Genomic DNA, 27,772 nt, shown 5'->3' with positions numbered 1-27,772 from the left:
GGGTGCATGACATAAAAAAATCCAACCTGACAAATTCTATCGATGTGGGTGGCAATAAAAAAGAGAGAAAATTCCATTAGGCCTGCAAGCCCCAGACTGAGAAGTGGAGTCTGGGGTTGGGAGAGTATACCTATGGTAGCTATTTAGCATAAGAATCACACTGCTTTGCATCCCCAAAGCAATCCTAATGCAGAGCCCCCCAGAAAAACAATGCGACTCCTGTAGATTGCTTGTATCTATCAGAGATGACTGATGTAGATCTGTTTTGGAAACATGCGTTGTGTCTGGATGCTGTAATGGTGCCAGCACTGAGCAGCTGGCTCTCTAGAAATGTGACAGTGCAAATGAAGTTGTCAGCGTGTGTTTGAGAACAATCTGGCTTCATGCACTTATTTTCCATATTTTAACTGGGGAGCTGAAATTGTTGCATTCAGGCCCAGAGGATTTATCATACTAAAGCCCTAATTTAAACCAAATTACAAAACACTGTGCACTATTGTACCTCACAGCAGACATGTTTTTGGACCAAATCTTGAGATGGTTGATGATAGTCAGTCTCCTTGACCTCACAGAGCTATTTACTTAACAAACAGAGTAAACATGTTGGGTTTTTTTCTCAAGGAAATGTATCACGTAAAGGGAACGTAATGAATCAAGGAAGGACATGCCCTGACTTATAAGACCCAATCAGGAAGCAAACGTGGGTGTCTGCGTCATCATTTTCAAAAGTCTCCATTTCCACCTGCCCAAACTAAAACTTTGTTTTTTTTAAACAAAGCGGGGTCAGCTGTGTTTTCAAATGTCTTTGTTCTAGGGATTGGAAAATGCCGGAGTGGTGTGAACGCTAGGCACAAATGTATCATTAGTTGTAGCTGTAGCAGTGGTCACTCTGCTTTGTGTACTGTTGACCGATGACAACCACGACAAATGTGTACTTATTTCCACCATCCTGCATGTGCATTAGAATAGAAGGAAAACAGTGACAAACATGAGTTTGTTTGACTGGGACTTCTCTCTCAAAGTCCAGAAGCAGAATGAGCATGTTATGAACTTCTGCCCTCACTGGAGGAGTCCATTACAGTAAGGTGCACTTATTCTTTTTACAATGTAAAGACCTTCAAAATGTACGTTTGGCTATTAAATAACACAGTGCCTTCCAAGAAATTATTACAAGAAACACTGCACAAATAAACTGAGTGATTTCACCACAATGCCCCTCAAAAACAAGATCCCTCTGCATGCCTTGCAGTGGAGATCAAAATTAAAATGTCTGCCTACAATCTAGTGTAACAACATCACACTAGATGTAAAGCTGACTGGATTGAGTTGGCTGCCCTGGTAGATGACAAGGGAGGAGACCGGTCAGTGCTGCACAAATCACCTCTATCACTACAGACCTGGGAGGTTAAAACTCCTGCCCTGTGGTCAGTGTAATTTAAAAGCTGTCTGAAAACTTGAGCACAACTATGACCTGAAGTCAGCGTCTCCAATCATCAGCCACACCCTGGTCAGGCCCCGGGGCTATGAGCCCACAGGTAAGCCTGTCACAAAGGCAAATCAACACTTTAAAGAGGCCAATTCAGTGGCCTCCCAAGGTAGCCTGGCTTCAGTGAGGACCTGGCCAAACCTTCTGAGTGTGATAATTAGTTTAGCTAAACAAACTTCTAATTATGTTAAAACAACATCAGCATCTGAATAGAAGTTAGAGTACTCTGTGAATATGGACAATAGAGCAGTGGGTGTATTCAAGCAGGACAGGTCAGACTTAGTATATTGGCTGTATAATGTAGGTGAGACTGACTGCAGTCAGCCTTCTTAAATGAACAATGAAAAAAACAACGAACCAATAATGGCACCAATACTAACATGATGCTTGTTGGTAGCTTTAAAATGTGGACTATAATTTTAGGGCCCTACAAACCAGTTCACTGGTAACACACAGTACTGCTTGTCCATCCTAGACTCTACACTCAGTGTAGTCACATCTCTATTAACTACATTACCTCAGAGGCAGTACAGCGGTGAGAAACTAAGAAGAGAGTCGGACCAGGCCGCAGCTAAAGATCTGCAGATCCTGGGGCTCAGACAAAAGAGGCTTTACTAAAGTTTTTCCCTTTAAAGAGCCTGTTCCTTAAGTCAGCTAGATTAGTTTAGTATCAAGTGTCAGGCTGCAGTGGCTGGAAGTCACAGACACCTGTCCTGAAAACAGTGTGAGCTGAGCTCCCATCCACACTGACAGACACAATGGAGAGAGAGACAGAGCATCACTTGGGTGGTAACTCCTAACACCTCAACAATCAGCTGGCATCAAATCCTAAATGCTGCCGTGTAAGAGAAATAAACGTAAGCTGCTTTGGTTAAAACTGAACTATTTAATTTCAAATGCTTACAGAAACATTTTAAGAGGAAAAGAAAAGACCAACTATGACCATGAACACAAAGAACTGAGTGATTTATCAGCCTTCATTTTACTAGTAATTAATTTTGCATGAGACTTCAAGGTCTAATTAAACAGCTGCAGAGTCATTATCAGCACACTGAACTGTATTTATTAAATAAACTCAAGTATTAGGATAAGTGTCACTCAACACACTGAACAGTAATATGCTGGATTTATTTAACCTTAAACTTGACAAAATGAATCATTAATAACTAATAATTCTTTATTCATGTTGCTGCTGCTGTACTGTGAATCTGAGGGCACAATTCTGTTCCACAATATGATGGGAAATACAATCCAGTCACTATATCCACTGTAGATTATTTCCATCCTCATTTCCACTGCATGGTTTGACTCCACCTAACTCACTTTGGTCCTTCTCTTTATTTTTTTCCCCACTACAGATATTCGGGTTGCAGTGATATCCAGGCTCCAAGGTATACTGTGATAGAAAAGTCGATGGTTATCACACAGTGTGCATTTGCTTATCTACAATATTGGAGAAAAAAAAAACCATACAACTAGACGTTGAATCTTTATTTCAGTTATTTTCTAATGGGAGACTTTTTACATATCATCCATTAACAAAGCAAGTTTCAAGTTTCAATTATAGTAATAAATTGTTTGTTCAACCAACAATAACAATTTAATTTTAATTCATTTAAGGGTCATTTTGACTAAAAATAATACAAATTCAGTAATACCGTGATACCGGGTAACCGCAATATTTTCTAAAACAGTTATCGCACAGTAAATATTTCATACAACCCTAGTGGATAGTAACCCCTCAGTGTAGATGGTACTCAGCTGAGCATTATAACAAGGCTGTGTGAAACTGCTGCATCATCTTCTTCACGTCTGCACATCTGTACTGTATGGCAAAGTTTTGCAGGCTGCCTTTTCCTTAAATGGAAAAAGAGACCTTCTTCAAGGTGTGAACAGGTAGCAAGTAAATGTAGCACTATAAAGGGATAAAAGAACATCCCTTGATTGGCCTGAATGCAGAACACTTTAAAATCTGTGTCCAGAAGAAAATGCAGTTGCTATGACAGCAGCTTGGCTATCTAAAAATGTTGGGTTTGTACAGGATGTTCCCAAAAATCAAAAAAGAGCATGCGAGTCGAGTTGAGTAGAACCGTGCCATACCATGCAGTGGAAATGCAGCATAAGGTAACTCACTCTGCATTTCAACCACAGGAACCAAGTTGTGTTTTTGGTTTTCTGGACCATGAGTTTCATTTTCAAAAGGTTAAACAGTAGTAATTTCCAAAAAGGCAAATAACTATCAGGGTGGAGGTTAAAGTGAACATGGCTGACTGGTGAACAAACGTGAACAATTTTCTTTAGACTGCAGAAAATCACTGGTTCTAGCGAGCATCAAAATTAGGTCAAATGATAGTTTGTTTAATGTTCATGTTTAAATGACAGCCAAAATGATGTGCTGAAGTCTAAGACAAGAATAAAATGAAGTAAAACCTTCAAATTGCAGACCACCTCTTCTTTGGAAACAGGTGTCTTGACATTCTGACGTTTTCAATCTCTGTGAGTGTCTGTTTCCCAACATCAGTCACGCAACGTAAAATCAAAAATCTTTGTGCTGTTTTCTTGCTACATGCAATACTTACATCTTAAACAAGTCCATCACTTCTTAATCTGTTACTGGTCTAATTGGCCTCATTGCCGAAGTACTTCAGGTGCAGGGAAAACATCATGAGTAAAGCAAAAACGGGACTTTTATTTCCTTACTTAGTTTGCGATTTTATTTCCCTGAACTCTTTGGACAAAAGTTAAACAATAAACAAAAATCAATATTCGAACCAAAGTTTGTCCCATCACAGAGTATTGTTTTTTAAATTCTAACATCGTTTCTGATATCAGAGAAAACCATTAACTCTAATGCTGCTGTTTAAATGATGTCCTCTGCCCTGTGCAATGTATTCAAGTCAACAACTACCTTTTTGAACAAATTGTTCTTCCCAACTGAATCCATCTCTGTTTAGTTCAAGCCTCACGCACTTTGAAAGTACTGAATTAAAATCAGATATCTAAAAAAAAAAAAGATCTACATGGATAATTGGTGTTATACAAAAGACGTTTATGGGATTATTGCTGGAGGATTTATTTGTGCGCTCTCTCTCAAAGGGTGTGACCTACAAGTTTTTCAGTTGAACCTGGCATGATATAATACTGCGGTATAAAAGTCAAGTTAAGCCAGGTCTAAACTGTCGGAAAGATATATGAAAAAATACAAGAGATGAGGGTAATAGGGGCTCATGCTGTAGCATCCCCACATCCACAGTTATTGGACGAGGTCTCATACTGACTCAACAGTTTATTCAAGTGAACTGTGGCAAGCAGTCGTTTCTTAAGACTGCACCTTAAAAAACACTTCTTAACGTGCTGGAGGCAAACTGGTGGAGCATGACAAAATACAAAAAGAACTTATTATGGTTGGGTATTTAACGCAGAGGCTTACTTTGGATTAAACACATCAAGTCCCTGATGTATAACCCATCCAAGTTAAGATTAAAGTCATGCTTTTTTTTTTTTTTACTGAACTTTGTAAAACTAGTGCTGTAGATATTTTAGATAGCTGTAGCTCTTAAACTATGTGTTCAGAGAAACAAAGGACAATATGGACTGCTAACCAGTTAAAGTGAATGTAATAAAGTAAGATAAGATACATTTGTGATATTGATCCCCTGCAGGGAGTTCAGTTGTTGCAGCACTAAATGGACAGAAATAAATACAGATGAACAGAGATAAACAGTAAGAGGTGTGATTAATCGCAGCAGAGTCAACAGTCTATCTAAAGGCAGCAACACACCAAACTAACATCAAAGAACTGGTGGTGACGTAGGCCAACTGGTGCATTGCTTTATGTCGCCTGGGTCATAAAAAAAAGCCAAAAATTGGACTTGAACACACTGCAAAGACCACAGCCAACGGCCAACTAGAACTGTTTTACCCCTGCATTAGAGGAAATAACTCTCCATACCAGCAGGCTGCAGCAGTTTGTATTCGTCGCTCAAAAATGAAACCGGAAGAACAACGGGATGTATTCAATATGCTAGTTAGCCAGTTAGGACACTAACAACAAAACATATGCACTGTCCGCTAGTGAACAATATGACAAACAACTACAAACCATTTCCCCAAAAGAGCTCAATGGCTAAAAACATCATTTTACCTAAAACCTTTTACCTTTTACCTAAAAAGTTTGTTTCAATGTCACGCTCCCCTAACTTTGTTTATTTGTTTACTTTCCTCACTTCTGTTTCTCTTCTCGTGCAGTGAGCTGAACTGCCTACCAGAGTGATTTCTCTCAAAATGCTGAATCAGTTATGAAAAGCAGACAAAGCCCGACTGTGCAGGACACACCACAAAAACTAGAGTGACAGACGCCCACTAACAACTGACCATTGGCTTGGCATGTTAGTGTGATATATAATATGATTATTATATAAGTAATGGTACTTAGTGTTTGTCTGTATATATAATAGAATATAACGCAAGAGTCATTGTAACATCCTAACATCATGACTCACAAACACAGCTTTGAAAAAGCCAAAGAAAACTTCTTGAGAACGGAAATGACTGCACCACATGCAGCAGATTCTTTTCAGCTGACAACATTAGACCAAAATTCTGTTAAACTTGTGGAGAAAGCTGATTAGCTGCTTAGACATCAACTAATGCAGCAACAGTGATCCCACATAAGGCACACGAGGAGAAATGGTGAAAAAAGTACGAATCCAAACACAAACATGTAATTAGATCTCAGGGAAGCCGTGTGTTGATTGAGCTACTCTGCCGCAAAGTTGTTTAAACTCTTTCCTGTGCCTGAAAAGAACTTCTGTTCCTCTGCTCGACACTGCGTCTTCCACGCACAGCTGATCAGAGCTTTATCTGGGTGTAAAATCAGCTGTTTGGGGTAGGATATAGCGTTTCTACTGCCACTATTTCTGCTACATTCCTTCATGTTATTCTACCCTTTGCCTGCTCCTCTCCTCCCCCCTTGTTGCCAACCCCCACCTTTACATGGAGAAGACACGTACTGATAGATGAGAGCTGGGACCTCTGCAAGTGAAGCAGGTGCTGCGTTAAATTGTTGCCCTGCAGCTACAGAAAAAAAATCCAGAAGAAAAAGGAATTTAAGATTAAACATAAACCCTACACAATACAAATAAGTCCCCCAGGGCACTAAACAGTGAGCTGCATTCTAACGACTCATGAAAGAGGCACACCTCCACATGGGTGGAAGACGAGGGGGGTAGGGTGAGGGTGGTTTTGCCCACCACCTCTTTTCATCAAAACATAACGATCGGGGCTTGGTGATTGGCAAGCTGCCACAGCAGCCAGCTCTTAGTCCCACACAGATGCTGTCCAAGTTGCTGGCGTGCCAATCACCACACCACGCCCCTCTTTGGTGTATAGGAAAGTGGGTGGTGGAGGTGGGGCCATTAATCACCAGTTCAAGAGAGCACAGGCCCCCTGGGGGGATGCGCAGGGTAACATTACTCAGCTCCTTGAACAAAATTTTTATTTGCTATTTTTTTCCATCCTGGCTGGACAACAGCATTCCTACACTGGGAGGGGAACATGCAGATCATCGCTCAGTAGCAGAGCTGGCAAAGATAAGTTCCTCACTACAGGTCACACAGAAGGGAGTTCATACAGTGCAACACATAAATATAAACATAACACAACATAAACTAAACGTCCAAAGAGTTTTTTTTCTACAGTCCTTTGCTTGACAGAGCTATAATGTGAATGGTTGTTACAAAAAGCAAGCTAACAATCCCTGCTTCAGCTCATTTTAATTAAAAAACAGGAAACTCAGCTGTCACTATCCACAGCACATCATCAGGCATGTGATCGTCTCTAAATGCACATTCTACCATCAACAGACTCTGAGAGCTACCTGTCTCAGAGGAGGCCACCCAGGTCAAGCGCAACTCAGACTGAATGAGATAATATCACTACCTTACAGACAAACATCTCAGACAAACACAGATAAACCGATTCACTGGCTGTTAAACTGCTCTGCACCACATTTTCACAACCATCCTGGGGAAATTCCATTGTTAATATGAAAATTGAAAGTACTTCTCTACTGTAGAACCTATGGAATTTACCAATGGAAGTCCCATTAACTCAGAATGAAAGTAATCTCAGTTGGTACATTAATCAATCAGTCAAGTGCACAAAAAACAAACTTAAACGTCATGTAAGATTTTTAAGCTGTTATATGTTGCACAGATGTTTTCTGGTGAATCATTTAGAGGGAAATAGGAGCACTCTGTATGACATCATTTGTGTGTTTTAACTGGTTAAGAAAGTAACCTGCTGCTTGGTATTTACAAATAGAAAATACTGGCAAAACATTTATAACATTTATATTGTTTAAGTTAAGGACACAGACACACTAAATGAGATGAAAAGGTCGTTGCTTAAACCTTATTATTCAACAAACAAAATAGACACTGCTCAGTTTGCATTAAAATGTTTAGTTTACAGTTAACATGATGTTTACTGGTTGTGTACAGAGATGGAAATTAACTTTTTTGTCCACCTACTACTGTGGCCAAAATCTACCAGCCACTTAATAGATAACTATTGTTTTTTTTGGCTGGTGAGTAAAGAAACATGTACGGCACATTACATGTTGAAGTGATGATGATGGGTCATGTAATTATGAATATTATTAATTTTAAATAGATGTTATCTCTGATTGTGGAGGGTCTGAGGCAGCAGGAAATGCTTGTGAAAAACACTAAAAAGTAAAACTGGTGTTTTACTCGAACAGCAAACCCACATACTTACAGCAAGCGTCTCATCTGCCTCATGCATGGTTATGCAGTCCATACTGATCTGAATGGTGTTTCCTGCAGAACCATCAGTTGGACTGTCTCTGAAGTTCAGCTCTATGGGCTGGACTGAGTGAATGGCAGATCTGAAACATAAGATACAATATACAGATTTTTCTTCCGTCACTACAGTCTGTTGTGTAAATTTTTGCATTTACATCACAATGTTTTTTTTTTTGTACTGTTCACTCACTGGTCCAGCATATCAAACAGCTGGTTGAATACATCTTGGCTGAAGAAGTCACTTGTCTGTGCTGACTGATTCTGGGACATGGCGGTGAGGAATGAGCTCTCTCTCCAGGACAAACGAGACGAAGGGTCCCTGAGTCTGCCAGGAGACAGAATCAACCACAGTCACATTCATTTTAGGACACATATTCCAAATAAGCAGTACTTACTTTACTATTGGCATTTTTTAAAACAGACACAACTATTTTAATAAGTAGTTTTAAAAGCTGCAATGTCAGCAAACATTCAGTATAAATGTTGATGTGCAGGACTGAGATTTGGCCACCCAGCCAGTGGAGGAAAGGAGGAGGAGGAGGAGGAGTCCTGCTGGCAGTCATTCATGAAGAGCACTTCCATTGTGAAGAAGTCAGCCTGCATAATACTGAATATTTGTACTACACATAATGGTGATTATGCACCATTCAGACAGAGGCACTTTGACCTGCTCCCCTGAAACATTACACCTGCTTCAGAGCTCAGCCTGCCATTGTTCCTGCTGAAGTGGCGCACGCTGCAGTCTGAGACAGGCGGAATTCCCCCCGCAGTCTATATGATAGCACTGCTGCAACTTCTGGTATGTGTACAGCTGGACGAGCTTGGGGGGGGGGGGGTGGAGATGGGGGGCCATAATCTGAAGCTGGCACTATTTTGGGTTTTGGAATTCCCCAACACTGCGTGATGAATGATATTAATACCTGACTTACAAACACAGGCATATCTAATGAAGCAAATAATTCTACTTATGCAAAAGGCACACATGAGGGAGTATTGCTTTTAGAATAAAGATATGTTGAGTTTGCAGTGCCCATAAAACATTTAAAAGGGAATGTAAAAGACAAAGCATACAGACAACTCAGTTTGGGTCAAAGTGGTAAAAGTAGATCTTTTTACAATATCAACACTATGTAGAGGCTTTGAGTGCTCAAGAGAAGCAATGACCTCAAACCACAGGAAATTATGGACTGCAATTGTTCTCCAGTTCACCTTGTGTTGGAAACTGGACATGTACATTTTTATTATTATTATTATTATTTTACATCTTTTGTACTGTGTCAGTCAAACACATGGAACATATTAGTTAATGTACTTATCTGTGATTACTTGAAGTAATAAAACAATGTGTTCAATATTTCTGAAGGACGAAATACACTCAAATTTAGACTTTTGACAAGGCTAAATAAATAAACACATCACAATGTCGCTGTAAGCATTATCAATATCTCTATAAATCATATTTTTGCAAGTCTTGATGGGGGATATGACTTTACTTTGGCTGACCTAGCTAGCTTATGCGTCACTACTGATGACGCAACGAGCAAGCTAGCGTTAACTGAGAAAATAAAACTTGACCCAACTATTGCTAATTCGGTGGAAGTAACAGTAACAGTTAATACAAAGACGTTTTGTAACCATTATGAATGACATATATATCTGCTTTGCCGTTTTTATGCTGTCACTGGTGATGAATTATTGGGGTTTGGCCTGTTTGGCTAACGTTAGTTAGTGCTAGCTACAGTTAATTAAGATGCTAACTAGCAAAACAATCGGTAATTCTCGCTCACTTCCCGTTATCTAGCCAAGCTATTATTTCTAACGTGACTTGGTATTTCTCATGCACAATTAGCCGTGTTTACTGGAGTTTAAATTAACCTACTGTTACAAATATTCAGGTAAAGTGTAGCTGTACACACGTTATTACCTCCAGGTGTTCTGGTTGCCATTGGGTTAATTGTGAGTAAAATCTCGCGAGAGTTCAAGGCAGATAAAATGGCGACTGTTTTTGTAATTGTATGTTAATTAAAACGTTGCAGCACTATTTATTTATCCAACACAGGCAATCTCCCTTTGTTGTTTATCAGTGATATAAAATAATCTATAATATTATTCAAAAAATAATTGAGCAGTACTACTGTCGTACAGACTGTAGTAGGACTACTAACTTTACTGAGTGCAGTACAGACTGCAGTGTCTGTGTGGGTCTCTGCTGCAGCTTTCAGGATACATTAAAGGAGTCCAGTAATACTAACTGCAGTACAGACAGTAGAACTGACTGTTATTCAAACTGAAGTGTAGACTGTAACCTCCTATAGACTGTAGTTCTGACTGTTAATGCAGACAGCAATAGTGACTGTAGTACTAACTGTAGTACAGACTGTTGTAGATTGTAGTGCAGAGTAGTACTAACCACAGCACAGACTGTACCACAGACTGTAGTACTGACTCCAGAACAGACTGTAGTACTGTGTGTAGTGCTGACTGCAGTATTACTCACACTGACTGTAGTAGTGACTGTAGTACTAACTATAGTGATTGTTGAACAGAGTATGGTACTGACTGTAGTCCAGACTGCAGTACTGACTCGTGCTTACTGTAGTACTAACTGTAACATACACTGTAGCACTAACTGTAGTATTAATTGTAGTACTGACTATATATTTATATAAACTGTATGTCTACTTCCTTGTAGCCTACATTAAGAATAACAGGTCACTGGAGACAAATCCCTACAATGTTCACACATACTTGGCTACTTAAACTGATCCTGATAATTTGTTTGAATAACTATTAAGATACTTTTGAATACAGGCCTGTCAAAACTGTAAAGTGTGTATATTATGTTTCTTAAATATTTAAGATTGTTATTAGACTTTTTCAGACTGTTTTAATTTTACTATATTGACAAAGAACAAGCAGAATTGCAGGAGGAATACATCCACAGTAATAATCAAAAGAGTGGGTTCCCCAGCAGATAAGTTCAAACATAACATTAAAGAAATGGATGGCAGTTACTGAGATAAATAACAAAAGGTGGATGAATAGAAAAACAAGTAGACTGCAGGTAGAGCAGGTGTGGCGTCACCTCGTTTAATGGAGGAGGGAGGATTAAGGTGTGGTTCGACTGACCTCTGCTTCAGTTAAGCTTCCTTTGATTTTAGCTTTCATTTTCCTCTAAAACAAGCTATTTGGCAGAACTTGTTCAACTGTCACCTCATTAACTTGTCTGAAAGAGCTTTGTTTCACAGCTTTGTTTGTTGATCCAGAACCCAGAATATAATCACAACAGTTGTGCATCAGGTTTGACATGTATTACAGCGTCAGCCTATTAATAGCCTACATTTGAATATTATCATAAGAAAACTGTTGCCTTTACCTGCTGATGACATACACTATTAAACTTTTGTGTTTAATATAGTGTTAGTGGTGTTCATGTTTTTTCTACCTACAGCATGTGCATGGTTCTGTAAGATTTTGGGATTGTACGTTTTTATTAACACGCAATGGAAAGTGTGGAAAAATGCATTTAAACTAAGAGCAAGGCAATAAATAGGAAAAATATGCCCACTTTTATTTGCATGTACCGTAATAGACTGTATGACATTAGATTAGATAATAATAGAAATAAAAACTCTTCTATGTGTAATTTCTAATTAGTTAAAAAAAAATCTATTAATTTATTTCTTCTTTTAATTATATTTAGCAGTTTCATTTTAAAGGCTGTTCAGATAGATGGGTTTATCCCTTCCCTGGCCGTTGTTTGTCTCCTCTGGGTGTCTGGTTACTCAGAGAGTTTTTCAGGTAGCCTGAGGCGAAGGCAGTTCAGCATCCACTTAAAGACAGTGCAGCGCCTCCAGACGAGACTGGGGCAGAGGTCAGCACTAAACAGGGGATGGCCATTGTCTCTTGGCAGGTTGGGCACACCGACCGATGAAAATGCAATCAAAACAAACAGCCCAGCCGATCGGGGCCCTTCTCCAGTGTCTTTATTAATCACTTGTTCAAAGGCCTAAGACCTTCTCCCCCTCATCTGTCAGCCCCGGCTGCAAGAGGGACATGACTGCAAAACAATAGAAAGCCCCAAAGTTTCTCCTCCTCTTATCCCCTGACTTTTATAGAAGTGAAACAGTCTGAAGTCAAATCCTCTGGGGCAAAAGGACAGGCACAAATTCCTCTAAGGTTTGGAATGTAAAGAAAACAAGAGAGGAAGAGAAAATTGGTGGACCAAAAAGATTCCTTGATACCTGAAAGGTGAGTCGAATCTAAAAAGCAAAACAATAGAACATGGATGCTGCCAAAACATCCCTGGCTCAAAAATAGATTAAAACACCACTGGTAACAGGTGGTATTTGAAAGCACCATGCAATGAGTTTTAAAACTGTAGCCGTGTAATTATTAAGGTCCAATAAATTAATTATTGTAAGCTACAGAGGCTGAACTTTCTGTTTGATCAAAGCACAAAACATGATGCACATGATGATTTAAAACATTATCAAACAACACAACTACAAGGGCACGGTGACATTGTGTTAATGCTCTTATAATTGCTTTTTTAAGTGTAAATATGTATAATGTGCATCTGTATGTTTAAACTGTATACATTATTTTTGTACACTGTGAAAAGATTCATATCTCAACAAAACTTTTTGTTTAAATTAAAGGGATTAAGAAGGATTAAATAAATAAATAAACAGAGCCAAAGAGTACTCGGTACATAATGTCTCAAGGTGCAAGAAAGTGCACCAAATAATGAGTAACATAAATTATTAGATATAGATACACAGTAAGATCACATATAGTAACCAAAGAGACATAAAAAAAACAACACAATAGTGTGTCAGCACTAACACAATCTTATCGACCAGACAGCAATTAGTGCTGTACGACAATTAGAAGCTGTACTTCTAAATATCAGGACAAAATAGTGATGGAGATTTTCTTTTTTTATTGTACTGATTTTTTTTATATTATTTGAAGACTACATGAATGTGTGAACTCATTAATTAATGATGAACGATGATGATTAAAGATTAAACATGCAGTGATGAGAAAACCCTCAGTGTTCATTAAGTAAATTATATACAAATATACACACACACAGACATATATATATATATATATATATATATATATATACATAGGTAGATAGATAGATAGATAGATAGATAGATAGATAGATAGAATAATATTATAGATAATACTGATTGAAACATTAAAAAGTTTTAAAAATCACAATATGTTTTTTGTGTGAATTATTTGTATCAGAGTTGATTTATGCCATGCACACAATGACATGTATGTACATAATTCTTACGTAGAGATGCTGTAATTAACTCTGGAGAAAGATACTTAATTATTGAGTCTTTTTCCCAGTTTGTCAAATACCGATACTTTGGGTTTGTGGTTCGGTCCAAATACCGACTCAAAGCATCTGATGATCTGTGAATGAGACCCACAAGTCAACAATCTTTCTCCAGCGTTACAGCACCTGTAACTGTTCTTACTTATAAATGTTGGTTTTTTTCTCTTCTGTTTAAGGATCTAACATGTTTCATAATTATTTTATTGTTTCAGTCATTGATATATTGTAATTTAAGTTGTCATTGATTTCTTCTTTCAATGAGATGCATTTAAAACCCTTTAGATTGTTTTAATCACAGCAGTACAATCGAGTTTTAATCCTTTAATGCCCTTTGTGTCTCCTGTGATAATAAATAAACTGCTGATAAAACTAATTTATTTATAATCCCAGATGCCAAAGAAGCAAATGTCTTGACATCATTTTATAATAATTAATAATTCTGGACCTACAGAGGAATTTTATGGAGCAAGATATTCAAGATTCAGTGCTGTGCTGCATTTGATAAAACGGTAAAATCCTGTCTTCTGTCATTCTGCATTAAAACATGACATCTCTTGATTTACAATGTGCATCTGCACTGAAAAGGCCAGAAGTCATCTTCAGTAAGGATCAGAGGAAGACCAAGCAACCGCGATGTCATGTAATCTGTCTGCCACGTCGGCCCTGATGGCCCGTTACACATGCATTGTTGCCATAAGTATGCCACACTTATAAATATATCGGGCCAGAGCAGCAGCTGAGGATCCAGGCAGACACAACTGTTTTCAGGTTGTGTTGGACCTCCAGACAGTTTCAGTCTGCCTGGAGGTCCGGGTCAAACAAAGAGTCAGAGTGAGTCAGATACTGACACTGAAGTAGGTCTGTGAAGTAGCTCCGTTCAGAACTTAATTTAAGGGTAACATACATGTTAAAGATCACTGCTCAATACATATTTCCTCTACTTGTACCACATGTTAAATCCACGCAATGTGTTAGTTAAGATGCTTTAAAAAAAGTAAAGTCACATGGCTTCAGAAACACTGTAATATCAGTTTATACAACATGTATGTACTTACCGATGAAAGGGAAACTCTGGATAATACTGCACAGCTGTGTAAGGTGAATTCATGTTGTCATGCCAAACTTCACTTTGCTGAAATCTTCAAAATGATCAGCTTGTCACAAAGACACATGTATCAACGACTGTGCATGAGCTACACAAATAAATACAAGTAATGAAAAAAAATAAATAGAAATAAATAAAGGCCTGGATTAAAGTGCCGGAGGGTACAGTGCAGAGTGGAGAACGTTTGAGAGATGAATTTGAATTTAGGTATTTTTTCTTAGACTAGCCTACAAATAGGAGGGGCTTGTGTCAGCTCTCTGACCAATCCCCAGCTACAGTTGTACAAGATATCACTCACTCTCAGTTGCTAGGATATAGATATCAAGCAACTACATTTGACCCTGCACCTCCCCACCCAACAAACATATTATAGCCACTATCCTGAAAAGCTCACCCCTGCCCCACTCCTCCATGTGTTTCTCTGGCCCGTTATGATATTTCCACCCAGATTCCCTGGTGGTTTGTGGGTTGAGGGCATGTCTGTTGTGTCACGCTTCTCACCGAGGCCCAGGAGGCTTTGAGCACGCTGAATAAATGCCACAAACACACTCCGAATGGCACGTTGTTGATTGTGTGCCGATTCAGCAAAAGCACCTAGTGAAACAACAAAAATCACCCAAATATTTGACTATAAGGAAGTGAAACGTACGCTTTGTCTAAGACCTCAGATGTCTAATGAGATGTTAAAGCAGAAGATGGACACAAACAGAAATGGAGAAGACAATGATCCTCCTATATCCTCTTTAAGCTTGAGCGGCGATAAACAGACACCAGACAAAAAATATTGCGGTTGAAAATCCTTTACAGTAGCCTACATAAAGTCTTATTTAAGCACACACACACATCGTAGCACCTACAATATCAGACTCTTCCTCTCACCCAAGCAGTATGACACTGTAAACCTAGAGGTGTTGTGTGGTTTTCGGAGATGAACTGCAGATGAATCAGTATGCTAAAATAAAAGGTAGGGTCACAGCGGGGGGAAAGATAATAAATAGATGTGGTGTATCCAGGGAACACAAACCTCTAAGCTGCTCTCTTGTACTTGTAATAAAGACACACAGCCTGTCTCTCCCTCTCCTCTGACTGCCTGCTGTGCACCTATCGACACTGATACAACATACTGTGGGCCAACCTGGTGATGTGACACTGCGGTCACACAGCTGCTATTTTAAAGATACCGGAGTACAAGCTTTCGCTATCACACCAGACTTCATATTAAGTTTTAAACACTCAGCCAATTACTTAATATACAAGCCTCAAGTCATACACAGATTTCCATGTTCTTTTCTAATTAACAAGGAATTTACCACTGTGTTCATTTTTTCCCACTACAAATGAAATCTGGGGATCTTAATCCTCAGGTAAGATGATGCTTTGATGATGTTTAAACCAGTGGTTCCCAACTGGTGGGTCATGAGTCCACTCTGAATGGACCACAAGTGACTCGCAAAATTGTCAAATTTGTATAAAACACATGTTATTTTGAAGTACAGTGAATTTCTGGCACTCATTTTTATTTTTAAGTTCCATTTCCTGCTGTAGAGTCAGTGATTAACGGACAGCTACTTGAAAGAGACAGCAAACTAGCTCGACGACATGGCCAAATGGAAGTATGACACCGAATATATTAAACTGTGTGGACCTTGAACTAATTACTAAGGAGAAATCTGGACCCCGTGGCTGGACCAGTTGAGAACCACTGGTTTAAACAAGACTTTAAACTGCTCTGTACTTTGATGGCTAAATGCTAACTGCAGCATGCTAACTGCTAACGACAACACCATGCTAATGTTTAGCAAGTAATGTTCACCATGGCTTCAATCTAAAGCCCCATTTACACTGCCTGTTCAAGGTGGGAATTTCTTGCTGTTATTCAACCTCACGGTTCTGTATAAACGATAAAAATGCAGCAATGGAGAGACAGAGTTGTCTCGCCATCAAGCCGGCAGCAGAAGTAGCGACAGCACCGAATAGATGTCTGTGTACGAGACAGCCGGCAGGACAAGGCCATGGACAGGACGGGTGTGACATTTTGATGACATTTTATGTTTGCGACCAGCTGCCAGGAGATTTAAAAAGCAGCCAATACCAGTTAGCAGCTAACTCAAAGAAGAAGAACAGCAGCCAAAACTGTCCGAAATTTGGGGAGACAATGAGGTGAGGAAGCTACTTATGGGTTTCCCCCCCCAACAGACCCCTAACAGAAAGAAAGCGGTTACAGAAAATGAATGAATGAATGTGCATTTCACATTCATAATCTCGATCTGCAAAGTACCTCAAAATTATACTTAAGTACAATACTTAAGTAAACGTATTTTTCCCCCACTGGTAATTGGTCATAAGCTGAAATAATGGACAAATAAAAGTGTTGACCAGATGATGGCGCTGGATGCTAGAAGTGCTAAGGGATTATAGTGAATCAATAAATTAATGAGGGGGACGTGAATCTCTTATACCAATTTTCATGTTGGTAGTCTGATTCAAGGAGCACTGAGCGACCAACACCGACCAACTTTGCCACTAACAGCTATAAAATACAACAGTTTGTGTATAAACATGAGTAATTAGGTTTAATTGCCCACTCTGCTGTTGCCGTCTTTGGAGGAGATGACTGTGATAAATAAATAAGGTAAAGTAAGGCAAAACCTTAAAGTCCCCTGGGGGTTATTTAGGATACAGACAGTAGACATAAGTAAAACAAAACAGATAGTACAATACATAACACACAGAGTCAGGGGTAAATCATGGACAATTAGTGGTCACTGCTGGTTAAGATAAGCGATAGCAGACGGAACAAAGAACGATCTATAACACCTAGTGCTACATTTAGGGAAGCAAAACCTCCACCCTGATGGAAGCACATTAAATTCAACACGGCAGAGATGTTGAGAGTCTGAGACAATAGACCAAGCTTTAGAGGTGACGCTCTCTTCATACAGATGCTGTATGTTATTAAAAGTAGCGACAGTGATCTTACAGCACAACTTGACCACTTGATGCACTTCCTGTTTTGACCACTTGTAATAAAATCAAGGCAACATACGTAGATTATTCCATAGGATTTGGTTTGAAGTATGATGAAAGATGAAATTCAATTCAATTTTATTTATAAAGCCCAATATCACAAATCACAATGTGCCTCAGAGGGCTTTACAGCATACAGTATCCCTCTGTCCTTTGGACCCTCACAGCGGATAAGGAAAAACTCCCCCAAAAAAACCCTTTAACAGGGGGGAAAAAATGTGATTACATTTAAAACTAATTTGATTTGTTAATTAACAAAAAATAAAAATATAAAAAAGCCCATCGTCAATTTCTAATCAAATATTCTGACAGAAAAAGTTGTTCCATGAATAAAATATAGAAAAGCTGCATGTCAGACGTTGAAGAAGCCCCCACTGCTGTTACCATGTGCACTGAATCAAAACAAGTGTCACTGTACTGTGACGGTCTGCCTGTGTAAGCAACCAGTCCCCAAGGTCACTGCTGCAGATATCAGTTGTTAATCACACAGCTCTCTTAAATAAAGTTCCTCAGTTGAAAAATAAACGCCCATAATCACAACTACTGTGAAAACCCACTTGTAAAAGTCCCAGGTGATTATTATATTATTAATACAACAAATTCCCTCTAATAAACCTTTTACACACGCTGTGGCTTTGACTGTGTCCACCTCTCAACATAACAAGGACAAACTGACCTCAAAGTGTCATTAAATCTGATATTTACAGCGACATGTGAAACCCTTACATCATTAATTACTCTCAGGCTCAGCCGTTGTTGGGACCCAGTCACCGAACCCCGTATTACTTCATTTGACATGTATGTGTGTTTATGAGTTGGCAGCTACGTCAGCGACAGCTCTGGTGCTGCCATCATGAGCAGTGCACACAATGTCTAATGAGGTTATTATTCTCGTAAAGCTAACGCTAAGCTCGATTTAATCTACAATATCTGCAGTGAAAACCATAGATGGCAGCCAGCCTGTGTGACTGTGCAGCCCAATATCTGCCTAATTCGTTTTGGTGTGTTCATTGTCCTGAAGGCATTATGAGGCCCCGTTCACACGGCCTTATTAATGTCTAGAGTTTACATACGGGATGCCAAAGAGCAGTTGGCGGAGCAGCTGATGAAGTAGCCCAGACGTTTGCTGCACTACGGAGAGATGTGTTATCAGTGTCAGTCACACACACCACACTGTGGCCAATCACTCTCACACAGTGAGGGGGTTATGTGGGCATACTTGTGTGCGTCTGTGTGTATATTCCAGTTGGTGACTAATGCAGGGGAAATCCAGATGAGTCAAAACTGCCAGTGTCCGGTGCAGTGTCTGAGAGGTGATAATTTACAGCCTATGCACTAAACTGCCCAGCAACTTGGCATTGTTCATAACACCCCTATAGGGAAACCTCTATTTTAACTGCACAATGGGAGAAGTTCAAGGGGCCTGAAGTGGAAGGATCGTATAGAGCAAAATGAATCAAAACATTTTAAAACTTTCAGTAGAAGGATATAAATCCAGCTCCTGGAGCATGAAATATTTAAACCTTATACAACCAGTCCTGCACTTCTTCCATGACAGCGCCAGAGGTAAAGAGCCGTAAACTAACATGAGCTTTCCCATGTGACCAGTCGAACCTGTATTTCTTTTGCCTGAATCACTTTTGCGGTAATATTCAGACTCCCAGACAATTATAAATGCTTTCCCACGGTGTGATTCAACTTTGTTTTGTGTGTCTTTTGTCACAGTGACTTTTACACCTGATTTCAGGCTGTTGTCGCGTTGGGAAAATCTGACTTGCCTGCGGCAACAAAAAGGCAGTGAGCCAGGTGTGGATCATGCTTCCAGTGATCCAACCTTCAGTTGGAACCAGATTTGTTTGTTAGAGGTTTATACGCCACATGACTAATTATGAGAAATAATTTGTTGTGGTTTAACTGTTGAATAAAGGAAAAGGTAATTTAAAAAAAAAATCTAAAACAGGGCTTCATAAAGAAATAAAAAATGACCGTAACAGTGACATATATTATTGTGTTTCTATTACGTTTTGGCAGCAGAACAACAAACACAACACAACACTGATGCCACATTTCCACTGCATGGTGAGGCATGGCTCAACCGACCCTTTGCTAAGCCCCGCCCCTTTGTGATGGTCCGTCAAGCTGTCGGGCCCACACTGTAACTAACTGCTCTCTGATGAAATATTATATTTTTGGAAAAATTAAATAGCAGTTCCAGTGAGAAACAGACAGAGGGGTCTATAAAATGTCAGTATCGCCAATATTGAACCAGCTGTGCATCATCGCAGTGTGTGCAGATGAACGGCTTTGCCTGGAGATTCTTGCCTGCCCGGTGGTGGAGATCCGGCAGTGGAAGTCCAAGTGCTGGCGGCGGGGAAGCCAAACACTGTTCATCTGCACACACTGTGATGCCACACAGCTGGTTCAATATCAGCAAAGTTTCCCTTGATATCCATTGTCTTGTGTGGCGATCAGCAGTGATGTGGTGGTTCACTTTTACACTGTGATCTGTAGCCTATAGTTGGGCTTTAGCTTCTAACTATCTTTGTCTTTTTAACCTGTTGTTGCTGCTGAGTCAGTTTGACATCCTGGATATATCCTTCAAACACAGACTGTAGACCCCTCTGTCTGCTTCTCTCTGCAATCACTCTTTTACTATATTGCACAACATTTTTGGCTTTTGTCCGTATATTTGTTTTCAATATGGATCCTGCGTACTGTTCTACAAATGAGACCCCTGGTACCAACGCTAGTCAAGTTGAGTTGAGCTGTACCGTGCAGCAGAAACACACCATGACATATTATCATCAGCTGTCTGCCGTTCACTGTCATATTATTAGAGGTTTCTCTACAGCTGCCACTAGGTGTATATGTGAATATAGGCCTAAATAATATTTCATATGCTGTATCTGTGGGGCTCAATGAATTGCAGTCAATTTTTTTGTTTACATCAAATTCTAGCAACCAGAAAGATCTCTGTTTAGCTTCAAGCGACGTCCTCGTCGACGGTTTTCTATAAAAATGAAGGTTATCTTTTTTGTTTGTATTCCTGTTCTGATATTCAGCAACACAACAAGACATTTCTATTCATGGTATCTCAACCGTTTCTCTCCGGTGTGCACGTGCACCTGCTGTGACGTGACATGACGGTGACGTCCACTCCAAGTTGATCTATATCCTGGTACAAAACACAAAGACATCATAACTTCAGTGGGAGAGCTAGTTATGACATCACTTTAACATTTTTACAACAAACTGCGACTCTTAATTTTCAAAATTATTAAAAAAAACCCTCCTAAACTGGAACTGTTCTTATATAAATGGATCATACAGCATGCTGTACTAATATTAATATTACTGATCTGAATGCAGACTCTGAAACAGAGCATAGTCTGTAGTGGAGCGTTGCTCTCAGAGAACACTGGAAACTTCCTCAAACAGAAGCCTGTGTACAGTATATATCACCAGCAGGCAACGAGGGATTGCAGACTAAACTAAAACATGAAACTGTGGATTAAATCCTGCGCCAGTTCAAACGAGTACCAGTCGAACGCTTTGTTTTTCTTCCCAAGGGCACAGAATCCCATCCTGGACTGAAGCGGAGCACTTTTGGTAAACACAATCAAAGCTTTCCAGCAACCAGTCCCAGATCTGAGACACAGATGACAACCAGTGAACCACAAACCATCAATCACAGCTAATCCAACACTAAACCTGTCTTTGCTGTCTTTTGATGTCAGTCAGCATCACTCATGGCGCGGTGTTAGCGTAGCACAGGATCATTTCACATTCACAGTGGGGACATGAGCTGAAACACGGTTTATTACCACATGATTACATGCATGGTTGTGATATTCAAGTTTACATGCGGGGTGTAAATGGGCTCTGTATAGGATTGCCCATAAGTTCCATAATGGCCCCATGCCAGTTGCCCACATGGTTTGGGTTAATCAAGTGGGCCCCACATTGGTTATGCTAGAGCTACCTGGCTATGAAGTAGGTATGGGCCCAAAATTGACATCTTATCTGGGGCCAACTAAGATAAACTCACCCATGTGGGCAATTGGCATAGGACCAATGGTGAACCTGTGGACAATCCCATATAGGACCCATTTTCCATCCATTTACAAATGTTGGCTGGGTAGTAATGTTGATTTAGACTTACTGTTACCTTCATAAGGCTCAAATATGTTTTGCAGCTCAGGTGGATTACGTGACAGCTTTTTTGAGCTAAAAATGTACCTGAACCCCCATCTGACAGCACTACAATAACAACCCCATCACCAGAATAAATGTTGGCATTGAACATTTCTGCAAAACACAGATACGTAGCAATTGACCTATGGCTAAGTCCCGCCCTCAAACGTGATGAGCCAATCACAGTGCGTATAGCCATTCCCATACACTCGGATACTCTGCCTGGACGTCCATTGAAATGCATTACAGAAAGTCAGTTTTGTTCGGTTTTATGAGCTTTTTTGGAGATTTGAGGTTTCAAAATGGTCAAACGGTGTGCATGGGGTACATGCAACTCTGACACAAGGTATCCTGAGAGGCTGGGCGATGAGGTGTATTTTTTACACTTTAAACCACATCTCAACCGAGAAAAGTGTCTCCTTTGGATAAAGTTGTGTGGTAACGTTAGACCACAACATCAACTCAATGTGAATAACATTAACAATGATGTCTACATCTGTTCTAAGGTAAGTCAACATCGTGTTTGAGGCAACATATTGTCAAGAAATATCAAGTTATCTTTAACATCTCTAGCTAACGTTAGCTAAAGTTAGCCTAACGTTAGCTCCTAGCTGCGTTGTTCATCATGCCACCTTGTTTGCTGGGAGTTCATTAGCCTGTTTTGTTCTAGTTTTGTACTTTGGTGATCGTACATCATTGTTAGCTGTTGTCCAAAGGGCTCTAGTTAAGCTAACGTTAACTTCTGGAGCTTAGCTTCATTAACTTATCTGTAATGGCAGAGATAACAAAGGTTGGCAAACATTATGCTGAATGATTCAGTGTAAATACTGTAGCACCAACCTAACGGAGAGACACTCTTGGTAAAGATGGTAAAAAGGCCGTTATCCTTTTCTCATATTCTGAGCCAAAAACCTTAACTTCAGTGGCACTTTAACTTGTTGTCTTTGATGGTGACGGCAACCAGATGCGGTTCACAAGCGTACACTGTGACCTGTAAATTTTGTCTTGTAATTTAAGCTTTTCGACCTTCTCAACAATAAAATGATGAATATATCCTCCAATGCGTAGTTTAGGCCCTTTTGGTTACTTCTCAATAGCCATGTTTCCATCAGCCTGTTTAGATGTGCATCTAGAAGTATTGCATCGGAATATTATGATGGAAACATCAAAATTCGAATTAAAATCCCCTGATTCGCAAAAACTAAAATGTGCTCGCTTCAGCCGGGTTTCTGATGATTCGAAAAAATGTTGATTGGCAAAATGGGTGATGGAAACACTTATGTTCGAATTAAGTCTGACGTAGTGCACCTCTCTCCATGGTGATATCCACACTCCGGGTCAGGAAGGCGGTAATGCATTTACAAGCTGGTTGCCAACTGCCAGAAAACGTAGAAGAATGTGAGACTTGTTTTGTTTCCGGTTCTGCAGAAAACTCGCGCGAGTTCGTAGTTTTCACCAAAGTCCGTACATTTAATGGAAAAACACAGGATTCGTATTTCTTTTAATACGCATTTCCCAATGATTTGAATCACTTTTGGATGGAAACACAGCTAGTGACATCTGATTGTTATGCCCCCCAAAAATATAAATTGCCTCCTGTGAAATGTCGTATACTGTGACACCTGCCAAAGCGCCGGTCACTGAATGTTGATAGTTTGTCCAAGTGAGAGGAGGGGGGTGTGGCTTAGCCATAGGTCAATAGTGCATTACTATGCAGGTTATATGTTAACATTTTATGTTATTTATTTTTTCACAACACTGTGGTTAGCGTGTATTTAGGTCAGGGGTCAGCAACCTTTACTATCAAAAGAGCCATCAAATAATCTGCCTGGAGCTGTGAAACATATTTGAGCCTTGTAATGGAGATAAGAGTAAGTCTAAATTCACCCATCAACATTACTAATAGGTCTAAATGAGCATTTATCAATACATTTTATCACAAGGTGGCTACTCTGCAATGGGCAGATTGTGTATGATTAATGATTATTTGGTACTTTAACTTGAAGGGTTGTCCTCCAAGACTTTCTTTCGATCTGGAATCCACAGTTAGCTTTGCTGGGGAAATCCAAGTCAAGCCAGTGCTAATGAAGTTCAGCAAAATTTAAAGGAACATTTTTTATTCTGTGTACAGGCTACAAATTTTTACAATTGAGAATGTGAGAATAGTACAAGGCCTACAACAATAAAATAAAATGTTAAAAAACAGCCGTTATTAAGTGATATATCATTTTCCTACAGTACTTTGAGTACTGTAGGATGTACGAGATTTTTTTTAAAATGTTAATTCAATAGATTTAAGTCATGCATTACTGATTTAGCACATGATACATATTTATACTTTTAAATATTTTACAAACTAGTCTTAAACATTGTAGCATAATACAAATACTTCTATTTTATACTTTACATACTTCATGTACAAATGTGGCTCTGGAGCCACAGGTTGCCGACCCCTGGGTTAGGTTTAGGCACAAAATGTATTTGGTTATAGTGAGCAAAATACCATATTTTGGCTTAAAATACCTGCTTTTGGTGGCACAATCACGTCAGGAAATGTTGCTGATGTCTGTTGATGGTTGCGAAGCGGTCTGCAGCTTGGCAGCCATACGGCCAAGGTCACGCCATCCACCGTCTCCTCCACCTGCCAATGACAAAGTCAGCTTACATACATGTAATCACACCTACGTCACTTTAGAAACATTGATATGACACCTATGAAACATACAAATGTGAAGTATCCATGGTTTACAAAAACGTACAATGCCAACTATTTTTTCTGGAGATTGCGCTGAAAATAACTAAATGAGGCTTCAGCCTGCTGCTGAATCTTGTTCATTAGCAAGCTAAAGATAAAATGTAACTGAACCATTAACACCAGACATAAATCACATGACACCTAACTTACAATCCTCACTGCTACTAAACATGTTGCTCTGCTCTACTAATCATTTCTAGGCAGACGCTTTACCCGGATCAGATGGTAATCATCTTCTCAAAGCAGAGCAGGCATTAAAAGAGGAAATTGTCTGCACTCAGGAGCAGGGGTGATGATATTTTACCCTCAAAGAGCAGGTGTTCCCGGGACCTGCTTCAGCACTTCTGTGAGGTAATACAATCTTTCATATTCTAACTTTCAGAAATATAGTCCATGATGTAAAAGTTGTGGAGCGATGTTTAGCAACCACACGGCCGGTATCCTGGCAACAGGTTGACAAGTGTGATTGGTCTGCCCCTCAACCCATTAAAAAGCATGTATGCGTAGGACATAATGATGCCTGGGGGCGGCTCAAAGACACATTACCCCCCTCCATCCATGAGCTTACACTCGTCCACATGTAATCTAAGCAAGGGGTTGAAGTGTCCTTTGTCACCGGATATGCTTTAAAAATAAAACACGCTGTCCGTGTTCTGGGATGCTTGGATGAAAGTGGATCTTTCAGAGGCATTTCTTAGAGTCTCTGATGAGTAGATGGATATAGTTAATCTGTAACATACCGAAGCCATCAGACAATTACATGTTCGACATCCTGAAGCCAGAACAACAACAAAAATCCCCAAATACCACAAAACTGGGACACTTTATCTTTTATATAGAGAGAAACAAATCTTGTATTCACACTCTTCATAAGGCTTAACAGGAGAAGACGGGCTCGCTTTTATCAGTGTTGATTTCACAGTTAAATTCTCGTTGTGAGTCAGATTCAATAAAACAGCATGACCTTCAACACTAAACAATGACTCTGAGTTTATTAGTTGTTCACTCTCTTTACTCCCCGACCTAATTTCCATGTACAGGAGGTGACGTCAGCTCAAGCAGAGGCCCGTGTAATCCTCTTTTGCTAATTGATAGGCTGAGAGAATTTACACTGCGATGACCACATATGAAAGTTGATCCAGGGGAGCGGGAGGCAACGGGACAGGAATGTTTGCAGTGTCAGGTAGACCAGGTTCCAGCGGGATAACGTCACACGTCCATCTCAGTGAGAGTTTGTGATTGTGCATCTATCTAGGTGTCGTGGCGTGGCCACGTGTGAAACCGACATGGGGACACACTGAAGGCCAGTTACGCTCTTTTCAAAAGGCCTCTGCAGCAGGTGATGTTTTTGGGATACGGATGCTGATCGGGGGCGAATGGACCGCCACATCTGATAAGTTCATAAGTGGCGTTTGTTAGACGGCGGTGTCAGTGTCAAGCTTCACATCACATAACGAAAGTGGAGTCTGACTCACTTGGCAGCCTGTGTGAGTGACACCTGGCTCAGCACTAACAGGGAGTTCAGACACCTTCAGTTACTCATTAACCCTTTGTGTTCACTACAACCAAATCACAGCTCTAATAAAGAAACTAAAACCAAAGATATCACTACACTATTGAGTTTAGATTTTTATTCACAGCATAAGGCAAGGCAAGGCAAGGCAAGTTTATTTGTAGAGCACAATTCGTACACAAAGCAATTCAAAGTGCTTTACAGAACAAGAAAATGCATTAAAATCACAATACAAAATAAAAACATAAATAATCATTTTAAAATGAACTTTAAAAGAGAAGAGTGCAGATAAGATCCTTTCAGTCATATGCACACTGAAATAGAGCTGTTTTGAGCCTAGATTTGAACATTGTCAGAGTAGAGGCCTGTCTCACATCTTCAGAAAGACTGTTCCAGATTTTAGCTGCATAAAACTGGAATCCTGATTCCCCATGTTTAGTCCTGACTCTGGGCACCAGCAGGAGGCCGGTCCCTGAGGTCCTCAGAGTCTGAGATGGTTCATATGGCACTAACATGTCAGAGATGTACTTTGGTGCTAGGCCGTGGAGAGACTTGTACACAAGCAGAGCTGCTTTAAAGTCTATTCTCTGAGCCACAGGAAGCCAGTGTAGAGACCTGAGCACAGGACTAATGTGCTTGTACTTCCTGGTTCTGGTCAGGACCCGAGCAGCAGCATTCTGGATGTACTGCAGCTGTCTTACGGCCCGTTTGGAGAGGCCAGTGAGCAGGCCGTTACAGTAGTCTAACCTACTAGAGACAAATGCATGGATAAGTCTCTCCAAGTCAGGTTTAGACAATATACCTTTGATTTTGGCAATGTTTTTTAGATGGTACAAAGCTGCTGATGTTATTGATTTGATGTGGCTGTTAAAGTTCAAGTCTGAGTCCATTATTACCCTGAGATTTCTAACCTGATTTGTAGGTTTTAGAGAGAGAGACTGGAGGTGACTGCTGACACTTTCTCTTTGTTTCTGTGGACCAAATACGATGACTTCAGTCTTGTCTGAATTTAGCTGGAGAAAGTTGTTTTGCATCCACACACTGACCTGTTGGATGCAGTGACAGAGTGAATCCACTGGTCCATATTCACCTGCTGTCAGTGAGACATAGATCTGAGTGTCGTCTGCATAATTGTGGTAGGACACATTATTACTTTGTATTAACTGGCCTAAAGGCAACATGTAGAGATTGAACAGAAGGGGTCCCAGGATTGACCCTTGGGGCACCCCACAGGTCAAGGCCATGTGGTCTGAGACACAGTTACCAATTTCAACAAAGTACTTCCTGTCTTCTAGATAGGACTTCAACCAATTTAGGGCAGTGCCAGAGATGCCCACCCAGTCCTCTAGTCTCTGTGAAAGGATCTCATGATCGACAGTATCAAAAGCAGCACTCAGATCTAGCAGGACTAAAACTGAGACTTTGCCTACGTCAGTGTTCAGGCGGATGTCATTTGTCACCTTAATAAGAGCGGTCTCAGTGCTGTGATGGGGTCTAAAACCT

The 27,772-nt window shown here is 40.0% G+C and overlaps 1 protein-coding gene across 5 annotated transcripts in view; it reads right to left on the bottom strand.

Moving 5' to 3' along the window:
* tp63 (tumor protein p63) overlaps positions 1-24,544 on the bottom strand; it is a 50,801-nt gene extending 26,257 nt beyond the window's left edge. For 2 of the 5 annotated variants that reach the window (XM_049587967.1, XM_049587968.1), the window contains exons 1-3: positions 14,731-14,970; positions 8,504-8,638; positions 8,267-8,396 (exon numbers count right to left, since the gene is read on the bottom strand). In XM_049587967.1, the coding sequence (XP_049443924.1) occupies positions 8,267-8,396; positions 8,504-8,638; positions 14,731-14,783 (318 nt within the window). In that variant the 5' untranslated portion in view covers positions 14,784-14,970. Of the gene's footprint in view, positions 1-8,266; positions 8,397-8,503; positions 8,639-10,237; positions 10,306-14,730; positions 14,974-24,524 lie in introns of those variants that run through there. The other 3 variants (XM_049587970.1, XM_049587973.1, XM_049587969.1) reach the window with 3 other exon arrangements.
* Positions 24,545-27,772: the final 3,228 nt, after the last annotated feature.

The sequence above is a fragment of the Epinephelus fuscoguttatus genome, linkage group LG10, assembly GCF_011397635.1.
Source record: "Epinephelus fuscoguttatus linkage group LG10, E.fuscoguttatus.final_Chr_v1".
NCBI lineage: Eukaryota > Metazoa > Chordata > Actinopteri > Perciformes > Serranidae > Epinephelus > Epinephelus fuscoguttatus.
The sequence above is the reverse complement of the archived record's forward strand: the minus strand, read 5'-3'. Positions and strand labels throughout refer to the sequence as shown.